General features: G+C 43.2%; 1 protein-coding gene across 4 annotated transcripts in view; it reads right to left on the bottom strand.

Annotated features, from left to right (window-relative positions):
• LOC126203965 (protein bric-a-brac 1-like) overlaps positions 1-19,739 on the bottom strand; it is a 455,035-nt gene that overhangs the window by 325,903 nt on the left and 109,393 nt on the right. The window contains exon 1 of one of the 4 annotated variants that reach the window (XM_049938363.1): positions 12,593-12,975. The exons of the other annotated variants lie outside the window; for them this stretch is intronic. Coding sequence (XP_049794320.1) covers positions 12,593-12,946 — 354 coding nt within the window. The 5' untranslated portion in view covers positions 12,947-12,975. Of the gene's footprint in view, positions 1-12,592; positions 12,976-19,739 lie in introns of those variants that run through there. 4 annotated transcript variants of the gene reach the window in all.

The raw sequence follows: 19,739 nt of genomic DNA, 5'->3' as shown, positions 1-19,739 counted from the left end.
ACATGTGATCAGCATGCCGCCAACCCCTCCAGCCCCTGTTGCTAGTAAATGACTCTCAATGGCGCCGCTGATTCTTTAGTCAAACAGTTCCTCATCTGGCCTAACGAGGGCGGCATTCCAGAATTCTCTACCAGAGAAAATCCCGTGGAGCTACCGGGAATCGAACCCGGGTCTTTCCGCACTAAAAGCAGCAACACTATCCATTCTCAGCTACAAAGACGGTCAGTATGAACTGTAGTTTGTGTCTCCACCTAGATACACCGTTATAGGACCGAGGGAGGTGGCGCAGTGGTTAGCACACTGGACTCGCATTCGGGAAGACGACGGTTGAAACTCGTCTCCAGCCATCCTGATTTAGGTTTTCCGTGATTTCCCTAAATCGTTTTAGGCAAATGTCGCGATGGTTCCTTTGAAAGAGCACGGCCGATTTCCTTCCCAATCCTTCCCCTAATCAGAGCTTGTGCTCCGTCTCTAATGACCTCGTTGTCGACGGGACCCCTAAACACTAATCTCCTCCTATACCGTTATAGGCTTCTTCTTGTTTTGCTATATCACTGCCGGTGATTGTCAGGATGGACGCTACAGCAATTTCCTGCCCCAGTGAGGTTGTGCTGTATCTAACGAGCGAGCTATTCATAGGATGTTGAATTCGAACGTATAAATGAATAAAAATACCTCCAATTTTCCCCTTCCATTCCGTACTTAAACGCCAAGCTTTATACTGTGATTGTCTAAAACTGTAAGTGTGTTTACTGTTAAATCGTTCTTACATTTTTGAAAGTACAAGGTATTTGAAAAAGATTCGTACGATTTCACAAGCTTGTGTGTTCTACAGGAACGACGATAGACCCTGTTGTCATACCCTTCACTACCAGCATACCGAGCGGTGAATTCTAGTAGTGTAATGTTAAGACCGCTACACTGCAAATCACACCACGAAGGCCTTGAGGAATGTGCTGATACTTCACCGACATGACAGGACCAATTTCTCATCCAAACACCATTACTGGCTTGTGACAGGAAGACGTATAGCTTAATACCCTCCAGCCAGCAATCCTCATGAAACCACACAACTTGTCTTTCGCGCATGACAATAAATTCTTCAACATGACATTTGGAGGTTGTTCATTTCCATGTGACAATGAATACAAGAGCATAGCGCGACTGCTACGGTCGCAGGTTCGAATCCTGCCTCGGGCATGGATGTGTGTGATGTCCTTAGGTTAGTTAGGTTTAAGTAGTTCTAAGTTCTAGGGGACTGATGACCTCAGATGTTAATTCCCATTGTGCTCAGAGCCATTTGAACAAGAGCATATTCGCGTCCTTGGGGGTCACACCTCACAACGATGATGGTAAATTTACATCAGTTCCGAATGAAATTAAAGTTTAATAATTTAATACAAATTACGTGGTGAGTACTTCCACGAACTTTGATAAATATCACACTAATTTTTCATGATATATTACTTCCCCAGTGCAGTACTTAGCAAAGGTACACTCCTAATAACTCCGTTAGCTGCTGTGTTGAGGAGATAATGATCCTGAAGACATGACGAATTGAATAAATCAGCTTGTCAATTAACAGAATACCGCGATTTACAAGGCCGTGCAGGCAACAGGTTATTCAGGTGCCTGCGTATCAAGGATGCACCGTGAGTAATTCGATTCGAGGATAAATGCCTCTGAGAGATAAAACGCTGATGCTTGGAGTCCCCGTCGATTATCACAGACTGTAACAGTGGATAGAATGGAACAAACTCTCCAAACTGCAACAAATCGCTTTCCAATTCAGTGCTTGACTGCGGCAGCAAACCACACGGAGCGAAGCATTTGTTCTGGTAACGGAGTACCTGTCAGGTAGGGGGTAAGGTATTCTCGTGTAGAGAATTTTTATATGCATCTTCCATAAAATGCCCTCGCCGAACGATATATAGACTTCTTTCTGCACATGGAATCGACCTGTATCTTCAGCAGCGCAATAAACCACCCGGAATTTGTGGAATATTCTAGCTTCAATCCTAATGAGCACATTTGGAACACTAAAGAGTTAAATATGCGCGCCTTTAATCAGTTTCCGAGGAAGATTTTTCGTGAAGCATAATGTAATAAAATATTTAACAGATAGTCTCTCCTCCAGAATGCTTAAAAAAAGCACTTAATACTCTCGAACGCCAGCCGCAATCTGACATCACAACTTCTCACGTATGATAGTAGGTACTGAAAGTTTTCTACTAAAGTTTACATGCGTCCAAATGCAGATATAAATGCCGTAAGTAGCGCTTAGTACTTTCGGATGAGATAATGTATTACTTGTGGCTCAGTGCTACGTACCACACTGCGAGTACGAATGTCAGGGGGTTCGAATCCTGTCACTTATATGACTTTGATCAGCCACTTCATTCACTTCAAGCGGTCCATATTTTGGAGCCCGCGTTATACAATGATGGAGGAAAAAAAACTCAACGCCAAGAAGGAGTTGTGCAACATAACGAAAGTTGGTAGTCGCGTTTCTACATCTGAAAGATTATGTACATTCACATTTCGCGCCACTCGCTTAAGAGTGGCGCTAGTAGCGCCGCTATGTTGATGCAAATCAGGTTTGTTTTAAATACACGCTGTAACGGTCGTGAGCGTTAGTTACTTTTGAGATCGGACATTGTAACTTGATGTTAGTCAATAATGCTTTTAAGGCGACACAAATGCCATCAACAACTCACTGAGTCTGAGCGAGGTCGTGCAACAGGGCTACGAAACGCTGGATATTCCTTCTGTGTCTTTATAAGTCTTGGCAGGAATGTGCCCATTGTACATAACTGCATTTGCGACTTCAGTTGTGTCAAGCGAGAGCTAACTGGAGGGCAAGGTTAAGAGACGAGGTGAGGGCCTGCAGTTAACCTGTCTGCGTGCTACACACATTGGACTTGATCCTTGAATTGCAGTCTGGGATGCCATTTCGTACGAAAGTATTCTCCTTTCTGCAAATCTTAAGTCAATATAGTGATTTGGCACACTGTGCTGCCATTCATGAACACCATTCCAGAGAGTGTTTTCCAACAGGATAACGCTCGTCCACCCACCGCTTCTGTGACCTAAGAAGCTCTAGATTGTCGACATGTTGCACTAGTCTGCTCCATCATCAGCTCTGTATCTAATCGAGCACATATGGGACATCATCGGACAACTCCAGTCACCCACAAACAGCATCAAACTGACATCCGATACCGGTTCTACATAATGCATTTTCCATGCTTGCATTCAACATTCTGGCGGTTACACCGGTTATTAATGTAGCAACATTTCACATCTGCAATGTCATCTCTCGCACTTACATTAACATGTGATATTGCTATGTTACTTAAATATTTCATCTAGACAAATGTATTTCTGAAATTTCATTACTCTACATTAATTATTTTTTGGTGTTGTGAGTTTTTCCGTCAAGTGTACTTTAGTTATTCGTCAAGTGTACTTTAGTTACCCCTATAACTGGCAACAGAAGTCAATTCTATGGTCTGAGGAAGGCAAGATGCTACCGCCAACAAAATGACCATGCCCAGTAAAAGTCGGTCTTGTTCAAACCATTGCCCAGGTCTATTACAGCGTCTTGGGTTGAGCGATTTATATTCTCAGCACATTTTCCATTTCTGTGTGTTCGAGATGACGCACTGCCCTTGTAAGTATTCTAGTCAAGGCGAGGACAACAGGCGCTAAACTGGCGGATTCAAGTAAAAAAGACGTGAATGGTGCAAAACATTCATGTGCGACAGCCTAATCTATATTACAAAAGAGAAGTGCCGCTTCCGCAGGATCAGAAACTAAAAACGGACTGCTACCTTCATACAATAAGTCATGTAGCCTCAGATGTGGTTAAAAAAGTAACACAGACGGGGCTCGAAACAGCTGTCCTTCATAACTCTGTTTATAATTAATGATTACAATCCAGAATAAGATTTTCACTCTGCAGCGGAGTGTGCGCTGATATGAAACTTCCTGGCAGATTAAAACTGTGTGCCGGACCGAGACTCGAATTCGGGACCTTTGCCTTTCGCGGGCAAGTGCTCTACCAACTGAGCTACCCAAGCACGACTCACGCCCGTCCTCACAGCTTTACTTCTGCTAGTACCTCGTCTGTGAGGACGGGGCGTGAGTCGTGCTTGGGTAGCTCAGTTGGGAGAGCACTTGCCCGCGAAGGGCAAAGCTCCCGAGTTCGAGTCTCGGCCCGGCACACAGTTTTAAACTGCCAGAAAGTTTCAATGGTTACGATGTTATCAATATAGCTTTTTTAAAAACCTTGCATAATAAAAATAATATCTGTAAATTTTCCACAAGATAACCCACTGAGGTGAAAATTGATGGGGATATTAATAGACAGCAAGGATGTTGGATCTTACTGAAATAAAAAACCAAACCGTGCACCACACAATTACATAACAGTCAATCAACTAATAACAAGCAAAAGAGAATGGTGATGACTAAAACCTATTGTTCCAACAGGCCAAACAGTTTCGTAGCACCAAATAATGAAAACAGAAAGAATGCAGTTTCCTATTGGAAGGAAATTTGGAAAACTGAAGTAAACTCGAATGCCAAAAGAATTACGATGACAAAATATGATGCGGATAATACAGGATGTCCATAAATGTTTATCCTGATTTCAAGATTAAATTCTAATAGTATTTATAATGGTAATGTTTGTTTTTTATTGCAGTTCTACTAGGGAAGTTTCTGTATAGCTGTGTCTCATTCAACACCTTCGCCACAAGGAGAACTTTATGAGCTATATCAATCGTAAAAATGGCTCCACGCCCACCCCCTCCCCGAAAACAGCTCAAAGTGTTGTGTGGCTAGAAATACCAAATCACCAATGACTGTGCAGTGAATATTTGTGTCGCATTATAGAAAGAAAGCACCTGGTGTCAGGTTAATCAGAACACTGATGGAAACTTTTTAGCATAGGGGTCGATTCAGAAACGGGCAAGCAGCGGCAACTATTTCGGAGGAGATTGTGCATGCAGTACAAACCGTATTCACGATGGCACAGAAATCGATCAGACAAGCTGTATGCAAAGACACGATCATCTTTCTGCAAGATGGCGCTGTCCGCGATTTTCTAAATGAAACCTTCCCCAAAAAGTGGCGCGGCAGAGACGGCCCAGCAGCATGTCCCCCTCGATCATCTGACATTACTCCCTTATATTTATTTCTTTGGGGTATGTGAAAGATATTTTGTACAAAACAGCAGTTCCTAATATTGTGACATTGCAACAACGCACCACAGAATCTGTGTCAAGAAATTTAATACCAGCTTGATATCTTGCGTGTCACCGGCTTTGCACACATTGACGTGATTTAGGTGTTTAAGTGTATTACCTGTTTTACATGTTTCTGTAAGAATCAGAACTTAATGAGTAGTGGCATATGCGATATAACTCATGTTTAATTACTGTATCCATTAAAAGAGCTACACTGTTTTGTTATCAGGTAAACATTTATGGACACCCTGTACACTGAGACTATGATTTGCTGTACGAAGAGGTGGTGATGGGACAGAAATACCTGAAGCAACGTACAATACACATATTGTTCATATCTCATATGACGAGTTCACGGTGTTTTTGATAAAAAGATAGTATGTAAAGGGGTAAGTATTTTGCAGTTAATATTTCGATCAGATTTGCTGTTCTATGATTACTTATAGTGAATAACCTTAATATTCGGACACTAAGAGATTTTTAGATTGCTGCATCATAACTGTATTCTGAATTTTAAAAAATAAATCCACGTATTATATGAAGGTAGATGTGTAGTAAATAATAGTATGAATCATGTTTACACAACGTATACCACTTGTTAAACAATAAGTTTGAAATAAAGCACTCTTCAATGGTCACGTTAGTTTAATATCCGGAAAGGTGCCGCACTTATTTTCACCGTTCAAAAAATGGTTCAAATGGCTCTGAGCACTATGGGACTTAACTTCTGAGGTCATCAGTTCCCTAGAACTTAGAACTTTAAACCTAACTAACCTAAGGATATCACACACATCCACGCCCAAGGCAGGATTCGAACCTGCGACCGTAGAGGTCGCGCGGTTCCAGACTGAAGCGCCTAGAACCGCTCGGCCACCAGCGGCCGGCTTCACCGTTCATACAGGGGTAAATACTTATGAGTCTCAATCCCGCGTCCGGCCATCCTGATTTAGGTTTTCCGTGATTTCCCTAAATCGCTCCGGGCAAATGCCGGGATGGTTCCTTTGAAAGTACACGGCCGACTTCCTTCCCCGTCCATCCCTAATCCGATGAGACCGATGACCCCGCTGTCTGGTCTCCTCCCCCCAAAAAACAACTTCCGACTCAGAAGGCGGTATTTTCCAAGAATGATTGCCTATCGAAGTCGCGGAGTCCACACGATACATATCGAACGTGCGATTGTAAATCGATCATGCGGGTGGTGGCGGGCGTTGTGATCAATTATTTGTGATCGTCATTTTTATCTGTTTACCGTCGTTCCCTTAGTTGCTCTAAATTACATACCTCCGCGAATTATTTGTGAGTTGCTAGGGAATCCCAGACAATTTATGTCGTTAGTGAGTGGGATGTCTGGTTTTCTTGACGTTTCTTCGGCGGATTCTCTCACATGGAAAAATCTAATTCCATGCTTATCCCGCGTAGAAAATTGTTCGACTTTTTATCGCAAATGTGGAGTACTACCGGACGAGGAAAGAAGGGACTGTGTAGACTGTGCTGGTGCGAAGTGTGTAAAACTTCGTAAAAACAGTTTCGATGCTGAAATACCATTCAAAATTTCATTGCGGACAGTGCGGAAAACGAACGAGTATCAGGACGAATATATGGTTCGACTCTTCCAAATTATTCATCCAGACCACCTAATGGACTTTCACATGACAACACCGACGACGTGTAACGGAAGTCGTCTCCTTTGCAATTACAAGTATTTTTCTAACGCTCTTCTTTTGTCGGTGCTGTAGCGACCCCCGTAAACATACTCATAACGCACGTTCGATATGTATCGTTTGGACCCCGCGACTTCAATAGGCAATCATTCTTGGAAATTACCCAGAAGGCAAGTGTGTGTCTACAAGCGCGGTCGACTGTCCAGACGGTACTATGTCACGCAAAGCTAATACTAGTTTTGAGATTGGACAGCTTGTGATTTTTCACACGCAAGGTAAATCACAGACAAATTGCTGCCACGCTCAACGTAAGTAAGAGTGCTGTGGCAGATATCGTCAGACGATTCGAAAATGAGGACCGTATCGCCTCTATATTGCAAAAGGACCAGCTACCGAAGCTGGATGCAAGTGACAAGAGGCAGCTAATTCGCAAAATAAAGAAGGATACTACACTCAGTGCATCCCGATTAGCACGTGAGTTGCTAAACGAACCTGGCAAGAAGGTACATCAGTGCATTGAATGAATGTGGCTACAATGGAAGAGTGGCCAGGAAGAAACCGTATGCGAATGAACAGAATCTAAAGAAGAGATTGCACTTTACCAGGGAGTATGAAATATGGCGGAACGACGTCATTTTTGACGACGAAAGTAAATTTAACGTTCCTGGGTCGGATGTACGAGCGTGGTGTGGCGGAAGAACGAAGAATAAAAGTCAAAAATATTAAATCGACTGTAAAGTATGGAGGTGGCAGCGTTCTTGTCTGGGGCGGTGTTTCGATATTTGGACGGGGCGAATTGGTGTTCAACGACAGTATTAAGAACAAATATGTCTATTTGAACATATTTAAGAACAATTTACGTAAAAGTGCTGAAACCATGGGGATATCCAACACGTTCAAGTTTTACCAGGACTGTGACCCGAAACATAAGGCTCGTATTGTGTAGGAATATTTATTGTACAATTGCCCCAAAGTCTTACAACCACCATCTCAATCACCAGATCTCAGTCCCATTGAGATTGTGGGGGAGAGAAGTGGAGCGACGTATTAGAAAAACATCGTCCAAGGAAACAAACGCCGATTAAAAGAAGAATGGGACAGTCTACATGCGGATCATTTAAAAAAGATCATTTGCAGTATGCCGCAGAGTTTGGAAGAAGTGATAAAACAGAATGGCTACCCAACAAGATACTGAAACATCTTATGTTCCACAAAATCTTGTCTTGAAATGGTTAGTACTGCAAAGTCTCCGAATATTAAAGTAACGTGAACATAGGACCGAGTTATATTTAAATAGTGTTATAAAAAACTTATGTGCGTTATCTTAATAAAGTTTACGCTTTTACATGACACATCACGGAATATAATACTTGGTTATATGTTTTGTTTGTTACGAATAAAGTTATGATGCTAAAAAGTTAACATATAATGTCCGAATATTAAAGTGATTCACTGTAGATCTCAGTAAGTACATTGCATGCGTGACACGGTGGCTCAGTGGGTAAAACCAACTTACAAACCCAAGCGGTTCGATCCCCAGTTGGCAATTCTATTTTTCCCCTGATATGTCAAGTTCACCGTGGTCCGATGTTCATGTTAAGCTACATGATGCCCCAGAAGGAATGCTCAGTATTCAGTGATATGACAGGAACGATCATTCGAAGCAAAAAAAGTCTAGTGAACATGGGCATACCTTAAGAGCTATGAGCACTTTCATTTTTGCTATTGTAAAACTTCTCGTCTATTGAAAAAGTGCTCATAGCTCAAGTTATAAATTTTTAACTACTTTTTTTTGCTTGGAATGATTGCTCCTGTCATATCCCTGAATACTGATCATTTCCTGGGACACGCTATATAGGTTCCCGAGTCACTGGCTGATAGTTCAAAAATCGGAAGAAGGCAATGGCATTCCACCTCTGGCAGGGCCATGCTTACAAGGGAACTACGTGATCTCGAACCGCAACGCGACGAAAATGTGCTCAGTTTATGAATCGCCCATCCCAAAAACAATGGTATGAACACTTCGCATGCAAAACTGCACGTCTTGCCACGACGCCCATTCGAATGGTCACCTATTGATAGTCTTAAGAGAGGAACTATGGCAACGCGAAGGGACATAATATCGGCATAATTGACCGAAGTCGCACATATTTAAATGGCGTGACTTACTGCTATATTTCCCTCTTCTTAAAATATTCAATCAGTCTGAATAACAAACATTCGACCGCCTCCAAATCGAATGGACAGCGTTGCTGCTTTCGAGGCGGAAGGGTCCGGGTTCGATTCCCGGTACCTCAGATTTTTTATAAGGTAGGAAAGTCTAGAACGGTATCAATTGTGACTCGTAAGACTAAATGAAGGGCTGCTTGAATAAAGATACAGAGGCGCCATCAACCTCTACTAACGATAACGACTGTAGGGACTGGCGACATGCAGCTCACATTGTCCCACGATCACATATCGCTTCTGGCACAACTCTGTAGGCAGCATTCGGCTGGTCGGAATAGGCGGAAGAAGTAACGTTTCAGACAGCCACAAACTTTTTCTACTGACGTAATAGTGTTGCGCAACTTAAAGGCGCTGCAGTCTGGAACCGCAAGACCGCTACGGTCGCAGGTTCGAATCCTGCCTCGGGCATGGATGTTTGTGATGTCCTTAGGTTAGTTCGGTTTAACTAGTTCTAAGTTCTAGGGGACTAATAACCTCAGCAGTTGAGTCCCATAGTGCTCAGAGCCATTTGAACCATTTGTTGCGCAACTATTGAGTCTTCAAGGTGCAGGTGTGGGATTTCAATGAAGTGGTCAGAGCAAGAACAATATTCTCGTCTGACATATCACTTTTTCACATTAAACGTCACTTTTCTGCGATGAAGCAGTCCAATGTCTAACGCAACACTAAGTTTTCAAACGATGATATTGGTATGGCAATGTCATAACCAGCCTTTTGACAAGCATATTGTAACATAACCTCAGTGCAGACCAGCTGATCATAATGCACAATGATGAAATGACGATCGCCTAACTTTTACTTGTCGTATGCAGCACGTCGCATCTCTGCCTCTACTTTTTGACAATAGTCGTGCGATTAATTTGTTTTACGATACCGATGCACGCCTTTATCCTTTACACTAATCCACAAGTGGACACTCCTACTGACCTACTACTGCAGCTATAATATTCACACAACAAAGGAACTCGATGGCGCAGGTACAACAAGCACCGTCGAAAGATGCGAACAGACTACCAGTGTCATATCCGAAACATTTCTGTATGGTTGTTTTAATTATTGCCTTTTCCAAGGGGGTTGGGGGAGGGGAGTGGTACATACAGGAGTATTCATTAAGTGTCTCCAGCATTTCAGAAGACGACTGCGTAGAAACTGGAACACGAACAGAAATCACACATACATCAGTGGGCAGAACATCTCTCCAAGTTTGTAACTCACACTACATGTGGGTGCAGTTCGCTGGCACGACGGCGAGAAGGCAGCCCGCTTTGCGCGTCTCGTAATTGGGATGCCTGTTTGCAAGTGCGAACTAATTCGATGAGACAATATCGAGCCGAGGATTAACAATGAAACTTGAGGACGGCACAACCTACTTGCGTAATCTGTAATTATAGGAATTCCGCTAATTATTGGCAAACTTTCTTTACCAGTGGGGCATTAATACATGCAAATTCCAACTGGTTCTCTAAAAACCTATCGTGGGACATAATACGTCCCGTCGGTAGTCAAAGAGTTAAAAACCAACCTCCGCATTGGCAGATTTTCATAAAAAATCGTAACTTTCTGTCCCGAGTGAAAAAATGCTGAAAAATGCTAAATTATATCACCTGCAAAGTAGTTTCATCCTCTTACCACAAACAGATTTTTTACTGTTTTACTAAAAGATTCGTCATGTGTCACAGTGTTGCTATCTTCTTTTCGACCGCTCCTTTAAAACTTGCTATGAGCCGTTTAACAAACTGACGCTAGTTTATGCGTTCAGAAGATAATATTTTGAGTCACAATAATACATGTTGAGAAATAGAAAACCGAATCCTTCACGCAAAATCCTTAGGCGACTATCAATGAGTCGTATGGCATCAATCAACAAATACAAATACATGGGTATAACAATTCGTGGCGATGTGAAATGGATTGATCAGTCTCAATCTTGGGTACAACGACTAACAAACTCCGTTTCTTTTGTTGCCAAGTGGGAATATGGAATCAATCTACAAGAGACTATTTACAAAACACACGTACGACTCATAATATGTTGGTGAAGTGCGTGGGATCTGTACCAAAATGGATCAAGAAGGTCTGCTGAATAAATAAAAATAAGTAAAAGTGAGGGAAAATTAATGGAATATGGACTGAGAGCAAATCAAAGAAAGACGAAAGCAATGCGAAGTAGTAGGAACGAGTTTAGAGACTAGCTTAGCGTCAAATTTATGGACCACGTGCAAAAATATTTTTGATACCTTGCAAGCAAATTAACGCATGGCGGACGATGCAAGGTGGATGTAAAGAGCAGAGTGACGCAGACAAATGGGACATTCCTCGCTAAAAAGAAGACCGCTACTAATGTAGTCTTACTTAGAGAAAGAAATTTCCGAAAACTTACGTTTAGAGCACACTATCATACTGAAGTGGATCACGGACTACGGGAAAAACCGGAAAAGAAGGGAATCGGAAAGTTTGAAGAATATTGAACATTAGGTGGACTGATAATGTAAGAAATGACGTTCTCTACAAAATCGGCGAGAAGAGAAACAAGTGGAAAATACTGGCAAGAAGGGACAGGATGTGAGGATATGAAGGGATTAATAACTTTCCTGGTATAAGTGTGCAAACACCCAAGTGAGGCATTGGAATATATCCTCCAAATAATTCGAGGACATTTGGTGTAAATGCTACTCTGAGATGAAGAGAGTGGCACATGAGAGGAAGCCATAGTGAGCCGAATCAAGCCAGTTAGAAAACTTAACAAAAACGAAAAGCACTATGACTACACAGGTTTGACTGGTGGCACGCGTTGGAAAGGAGACGTCAACTTTCCCACCAGAGTCTACCATACTTACAATATTCCACGAGCCAGTATGAAGCCCCCTACGGTTCGCCCCTGTAGAGACCGGAATGACCACTTCCAGCACGCACAAAAGCATTTAAACAGTCCTACCCTCTATACGCGAATGGAACGATAAGAAATTCTACTCAGTGGCAGAACGGCAAGTACTAGCTGCCATGCAGAGTACTGATGTCTCTTTCCCTCCACGTCACGTAAACGAACTAGTTTGCTTTTATCCACAATTGAGGCAGGATGCTACTCATTACATGAAGCGCATATTTTGTCAAACTCGTGCTGGACTGAAAAAATGAAATTCCATTATGAAAACGCCAAACAAAAAACTGCCAATGGCTAATAGGTAGCGTGCTTGGCTTATTATCCAGCGAATGTGCAGGCTACTCCGACTCCCTTCCCAGAAGAGCGCAAGTATGCCACTCATTTTGCATCTGCAGCTGAGTGGTTGCCTTTCTTCATTTCTCGTCTGTTGTTCGAAATTTGCTTACAGATATTCGGGTAGATCAGACAGGTAAACACGCCAGTTAACCCGCACCCTCATTGAATCAACGTCCCCCACCACACGATAGTGACTTTGTGAACGGGAAACCCTGTAAAAACGCTCTGCCTACCCTGGCAGTGGAGCCGCTCCTTTCGACGATGACGGACCGGAGGAAGGAGTCGGCCTTGTCGTACCAGACGAGCTGAGGCCGGAACAGCGGCCCCCCGCGACGCTGCGCCTCCTTCACTTTGAGCAGCTCTTGGTTGTAGGTGGAGCGCAGCGCCTTCAGCTTGAGCTTCACCTCGCCCACCGTGAGATCGGGCATGCGCATGCTCTCGCAGATGCGCTTTAGTGCCCCCTCGCGGACAGCCGTCCAGCGGTGGTACAGGTTGGTGGGATTCCACAACACCTCGTGCTGCTCGTACAGATCGAGCAGGCGCATGATCTCGCGCTGCGACCACTTCCTGGGAAACGTCGCCGTCATTGCGTAACCGAACCGCGTCCGCGCTCGTACGGGCCTACCAGCCGACTGGCCTGGCGCGGGCACTAAAGATGGCGGCTGGCGGGGCAACTGTCCTGTCCCGCGCGCAGCTGTCCCGTTGCCAACATGGCGTACTGCGCAGCGCAGCACAGCCCAGCCCAGCCCGACCCGCGCCGGCTCACCTCTCCATGGAATGTAAACAACACACCGGCGGCGGCGGCGGTCCATCCAACTGCCGCCGTGTTTATCGCTGCGAATCCTGAGCTCCCGCGAACGCTGTTGCAAAGCTGTCATGATATCGACCTTTCAATGATTACACCAATTTCACACCTATCAGTGAAGCGCAGCGAGTAGTGATTTAAGTAGATTCTGTTCGATTGTGTTTCTTAGTCATAATAGTTACAAATTTCCGTATCCCTTACAGTATAAATGCATTTAACGACGTGTCTACCATTTGCGTCGCCGCTAATTCAAAAGATGCGCTGCAGAACGGTCTATATAAATTCTTGGAATAACCTGCAGTTGTCCCCCCCCAACGAGTCCTTTTGTATTCCCCTCCTCTGCCTTCCCCACTCCCTGTCGCGTCTGCCCCAGCACCGCCCACCCCTCTTATGGGTCCTCATCCTCCATCGGCTCCTTTCCCCCTCACCCTTCGCTTTTCCTTTCCTTCCCCCCATCATCTGTCCAGTTATCCCCAACTGCTCTCGGATGTGGTATGTCACATGCGCCAACTTTTTAGTGCAGTGTTCCAGTGAATGTTCAGCGTTGTTCGTCTTTCTAGTGTTTGCAAACAGAAACCATGCTGTCGTTGGGTGTGAATTTTATGTCTTTTGCGAACAGAAACCAGACTGTCGCCGTGATTTTTAATTGTGTGTCCATTATTTTACCTGTCTGCTTCGTATGTATTTTATTCGCATCATCATCCCTTTGTTCTTTGTTTTAAGATCCACGATTTTTTTTCCGCCATGTTCCTATTTAAGTCTCCTATTTTATCGCCTGATTTTATTATTTATTCTCTTCATCTTTTTAACGAAGTCTGTAGGCTGACGAGCGGCATACTACGCTGGTGCCAGCCCGCCCCCTTCGGAGGGGAATCGAAATTCAATAAAGAAAAAAAAAAAAAAACCTGCAGTTGCTCCTAGTGACTCAGCTGGGTCGACAAGGAGGATTCGCGTGCTCGCCCTTTAGTGTACAGTCTATAAAAGAACGTCGGGCTATAAACAGCCATGTGCGACGACCTTCAAAAAGACATGCTTCCTCAAATGAGATCCATAATTTTACTATGTATCGGATGTTTCTTTTTGCGGCAATAAACGGAAACACGACGGCGTGAGGCCTCTTTAGCAAAATCAGTCTACGTTCGTAATCCGCTTATCCAAACAACGGTTTCCTATTCCAGGCATCACCAACTTCCGCTTCTTTCAAATGGTTCAAATGGCTCTGTGCACTATGCGACTTAACTTCTGAGGTCATCAGTCGCCTAGAACTTAGAACTAATTAAATATAACTAACCTAAGGACATCATACACATCCATGCCCGAGGCCGGATTCGAACCTGCGACCGTAGCGGTCGCTCGGCTCCGGACTGTAGCGCCTTGAACCGAGGGCCACTCCGGCCGGCTCCGCTTCTTCCTGGAATATTTACTTGCGCATATTCACAACAGTGTTTCTGTTTGGATTCAAAGCTGCAGCAGTTCTTTTGACCACCTAATTAACCCCTAACTGGTGCACCTAAAAATTGTAACACATATGGTTCACCTTTAGTTTTAAGTATCTTCTGGCAAAAAAGAAAACAGTTGGGGGGGTTTAAATATTAAAAATTTAATAAGGATTTATTACTGCCGTTTTGTCACGACATTCATAATTTCTTTACATACCTTAAAGACGTTATAAAAAAAACGAAGTACATAAAGTATCTAACGTGGAAAATTTACTTCAGTCCTTCTACACATCAGCTAATACAGACAGCATGTAGGGGTCGACATGATCTCAACGATAGCTGTACTTATCTATTGCGTCTTCCAGAAGACGAGATCTACGAAATGCCATCCGGTGTGGATCCTTCTGACGACTGTTGCAGTGTGTTTGATTTCAGACGTTTTACATCGCACACGCCAATGGCCATCTATCCGATGAAATATAAAACGTGATTCACATGGAGAGGTCAGCTGTCGCTACTCAGTAATCGCCCACTACGGTACTGCCGTGCAATCTCCAGCCTTCGTCGCCAATGAACAGCAGTCAACATAGGTGCATGCATATACAAGGCGCCTGCTGTGAAGGCGCATACGCAGCAACGTTCGCTGAACTCTCACTGACGAAATACTGTTGTTAGCCCTTGATTCATCTGAACGGTCAGTCGCTCAACCTTAGCACGTCTATTCGCTCACACTGTGCGAGGTGGCGCAGTGGTCAGCACACTGGACTCGCATTCGGGAGGACGACGGTTCAATACCTCGTCCGGCCATCCTGATTTAGGTTTTCCGAGATTTCCCTAAATCGCTCCAGGCAAATGCCAGGATGGTTCCTTTGAAAGGGCACGGCCGACTTCCTTCCCCGTCCTTCCCTTATCCGATGAGACCGATGACCTCGCTGTTTGGTCTCTTCCCCCAAACAATCCAATCCAATCCAATCCAACTATTCGCTCACACACGCATGCAGCCGTCTTTTTATCCCTACCGGCTATGATCCGTGGTGCACCACAGCCGCCGCGGCGATGGTTTTGGATAGCGCCGGTTTTCCATGCACTGTATATTTTAACCACGGTGGCAAGCGACCAGTTAACACTAAACAACAGCAAACATCGTACACCCCCTCTCAGGATAAATTAACAGTAAAAAACGTCAACCAAAACGGAAAATACCCAAGGATGAGACGCAGCACCACGTATAAATGTATACTGTATATTCCGGGTGATCAAAAGTCAGTATAAATTTGAAACCTTAATAAACCACGGAATAATGTAGATAGAGAGGTAAAAATTGACACACATCACACATGCTTGGAATAACATGGGATTTTATTAGAATAAAAAAAAAAAAACAAAGTTCACAAAATGTCCGACAGATGGCGCTGGACAGCAAAACGTCGGCAACTGCTACCGTGACGGGTGAGAGGTACGCCGATATGTTACAGAATCGCATCATCCCCAGCCTGGCTGATAACGTACGATGTTTATGCAGGATGGCGCTCCACCCCATATTGCTAGACGCGTGAAAGATCTCTTGTGCGCGTCGTTTGGTGATGATCGTGTGCTCAGCTGCCACTTTCGTCATGCTTGGCCTCCCAGGTCCCCAGACCTCAGTCCGTGCAATTATTGGCTTTGGGCTTACCTGAAGTCTCAAGTGTATCGTGATCGACCGACATCTCTAGGGATGCTGAAAGACAACGTCCGACGCCAATGCCTCACCGTAACTCCGGACATGCTTTACAGTGCTGTTCACAACATTATTCCTCAACTACAGCTATTGTTGAGGAATGATGGTGGACATATTGAGCATTTCCTGTAAAGAACATCATCTTTGCTTTGTCTTACTTTGTTATGCTAATTATTACTATTCTGATCAGATGAAGCGCCATCTGTCGGACATTTTTGAACTTTTGTATTTTTTTGGTTCTAATAAAACCCCATGTCATTTCAAGCATGTGTGTCAATTTGTACCTCTCTATCTACATTATTCCGTGATTTATTCAGTTTTCAAATTTATACTGACTTTTTGATCACCCATGTAAAAACAGCTACGCTCGAAATCCGATATATACAACAGATTACCGAGACATATGTATAACGATCAAGAAAATCACCCTTGATACAGTGTAAATTCTTAAAGAAAAACTATAAACTACATTTCAATCATATATATCTCTACTTCTCACACACCATCCCATTATCCACACACACACACACACACACACACACACACACACACACACACACACACACACATTTTTCTATGTTTTTAACATGTTTCTTGTCTTTCTTATGTTGGGTTGTTTTGGGGAAGGAGACCAGACAGCGAGGTCATCGGTCTCATCGGATTAGGGTAGTACGGGGAAGGAAGTCGGCCGTGCCCTTTGAAAGGAACCATCCCGGCATTTGCCTGGAGCGATTTAGGGAAATCACGGAAAACCTAAATCCGTCGTCCTCCCGAATGTGAGTCCAGTGTTTAACCACTGCGCCACCTCGCTCGGTCTTTCTTATGTCTTTTGGTATAATTATGTATATTGTGTATTTTATTTCTTATGTACTTTAATTCGATTATGTTTTTATTTTCACAAAAAACCTGCTGTAACGAAATTGTCAACCGTATATAAAAACGCACTTCCGAGAAAAATAAATTGTATCAAATAAAAATAAATTTGTAAAACCCCTACGGCTGAAAAGGGATGCCAGCATGCCCTCAAACAGCCCGCCCGATTCCATTAAAAAAAAAAAAAAAAGGCTGATCGCGATCTCACGGCGCATCGTTCTCTCTTTCTTGTTTACCGTCATCTACGTGTTCAGAAATTCGTTTTGAAACCTAAATGTACTCGGCCATATTTGAAGTGAGTATGCATTAATTTCGAATTGTTAACAGCGGCCGCTAAATCGTCAACTATTGTTGCGCGATATTTCAGGATGCGCAATAATATTGAAAGTATGGGTTAGCGGCCGCTAAACTGTCAACTATTATATTGTTGCGCGATATTCAGGATGCGCAATAATATTAAAAGTATGGGTGAGTTGAGAGGTTTCGCAATACTATTGAGCACATCGTGAACTTTTAAAATATAAAGTATGATTCCGTGATGACATTAAAACTCTCAGGGACGACGGAGAAGGATAAATGTGTCCATTTGACGTAAGGGACGTGGTTACGGAAATGACCAAGTCTAAGGCCGCTTTCACACTATACGGTTTTGACCGTACGGCAAAAAGCCGTACGAGTTTTAGCCGTGCCTGTGTTGCTTTCACATTACACGGCTTTTTGACGTGACCAGTTGTTGGTGTCTATTCAGTTTGCTTAATGTGTGTATCAAGATGAACCGTAAACGAGTTGTTGCTTTGTGGTTGCTTCATCGTCGCCGCAAAAGAAAAGGTCGTCTTTTGTGGGTACACCCCATTAACCAGAGAAGAGACGAAGTGGGTTTATTTTATACACTCTTTGAAGATTTGAGGAACGACGGAAATAAATTCTTTAACTATTTCCGAATGTCTATTACCTCGTTTGACGAATTACATAGAAAACTAAAGGATGTGTTACAACGACAAAACACACAATTCCGCAATTGCATCCAACCTGTTCAAATGCTGGCTATCACGTTAAGGTAATTTAATACATAAAAACTAGTTCTGTTTATTTACTTATTTATTTGTGTTTTACATTTTTATTACGCTCAGATTATGAAGTAGAAAAGTCAATATCAATATCAGCAGTTGAAACCAAAGAGTTTGTAGCAGGACTGACTGTACTGTCACTTTGTGGCGACAGGCTCTCTGCAAAAACGTTGTAGAACTGCGTTGTTGATGGTGGGCCTTCATGGCTACTTGTGGAAGGCGAAGGGTATGGTGGTGGCACTTTATTAATTCGTTGATAAGAACTGCGACCTTGAGAAGTCTGTAATGGTTGTTCGAGAAAAGTAGTTGGGTTTGGTGCAGCTGGAGGAGGACGAATCTGATGCGTATGGTAAGAGGATATTGGAGCAGCATTTTCCATAGGTGAATAAGAATAAGCTTGAAATCTATTATTATAGGGCATGGGAGGTGTGTAATGGGTAAATGGAGGAGGTTGAGCTGTCAATATATTTCTCCTTTCATATATATTTTCTATAACTTTGAGGACTCCCATCTGAAACTGAAGATAATCCTGTTCATCAAATTTTTCCAGATGAGGCTTCAGACTAAGTAAAAATGACATTTTGCTGCAAGGTTTGTCTTCTTCCAGAGCTCGTAATATTTTCATTTCGATTGCATCAGGTTTTCTATGTTTTCTGTTTGTATGGCACTCGCTTTTGGATGTTTGTTGTGTGGGTGCTGTATCAAATGGCCCAGAAACATTCTCAGTATTTTCGACGGAGCCCTGCGTTTCTATATCTTCTTCCAGTCTGGCGGTGCGTTCCGATTGAAAACTGTCCTCCGTCTCTCGAGCATCATACAGCTTTTTTAGAAACTGCAGCTGATCAGAATATACATACTTTTTCATTTTCTTTGCTGCTGAGCCACTTTTTTTCGCAGCTTGAATTTTTATGTTTGACTTCACAAAGGAGTCTCGTAGATTGGTCCACCTCCGTATTACTTCTATACCTACATCAAAAGAAAACAAAACTGTATGAAAACATTTTAATTTTGTATAGAAAAAAGCAAAACTGTAACAAAAAATGTCCACTGCAAACTAAATGTCACTGATTTTTTTTCGTTTTGTTCAGGTATCTGGCAAGCGGTTGTTCCTTCACTGACTTACATTTCCAGTACAGAATTGGGATTTCTACAGCAAGTAAAGTGGTTAATGATGTATGCACAGCAATTTGGTCATCACTGCGGGAAGAATGTATACAAAGACCGACCAAAGAGGTATGGGAATCAATAGCGGCTGGATTTGAACGTACTGCTAATTTCCCCCACTGCTTAGGAGCGGTGGATGGAAAACATATCCGTCTTACTGCCCCATTTAATAGCGGATCAATGTACTTCAATTACAAAGAATACTTTTCTGTGGTTCTGATGGCTGTAGCGGATTCCAACTACAGGTTCATTTATGTCGACGTAGGAAGTTATGGCAAAGACTGTGACTCTTCAGTGTTCAGACGGTCCAGTTTA

This window comes from Schistocerca nitens, chromosome 9 (assembly GCF_023898315.1).
Source record: "Schistocerca nitens isolate TAMUIC-IGC-003100 chromosome 9, iqSchNite1.1, whole genome shotgun sequence".
Taxonomy (NCBI): domain Eukaryota; kingdom Metazoa; phylum Arthropoda; class Insecta; order Orthoptera; family Acrididae; genus Schistocerca; species Schistocerca nitens.
The sequence above is the reverse complement of the archived record's forward strand: the minus strand, read 5'-3'. Positions and strand labels throughout refer to the sequence as shown.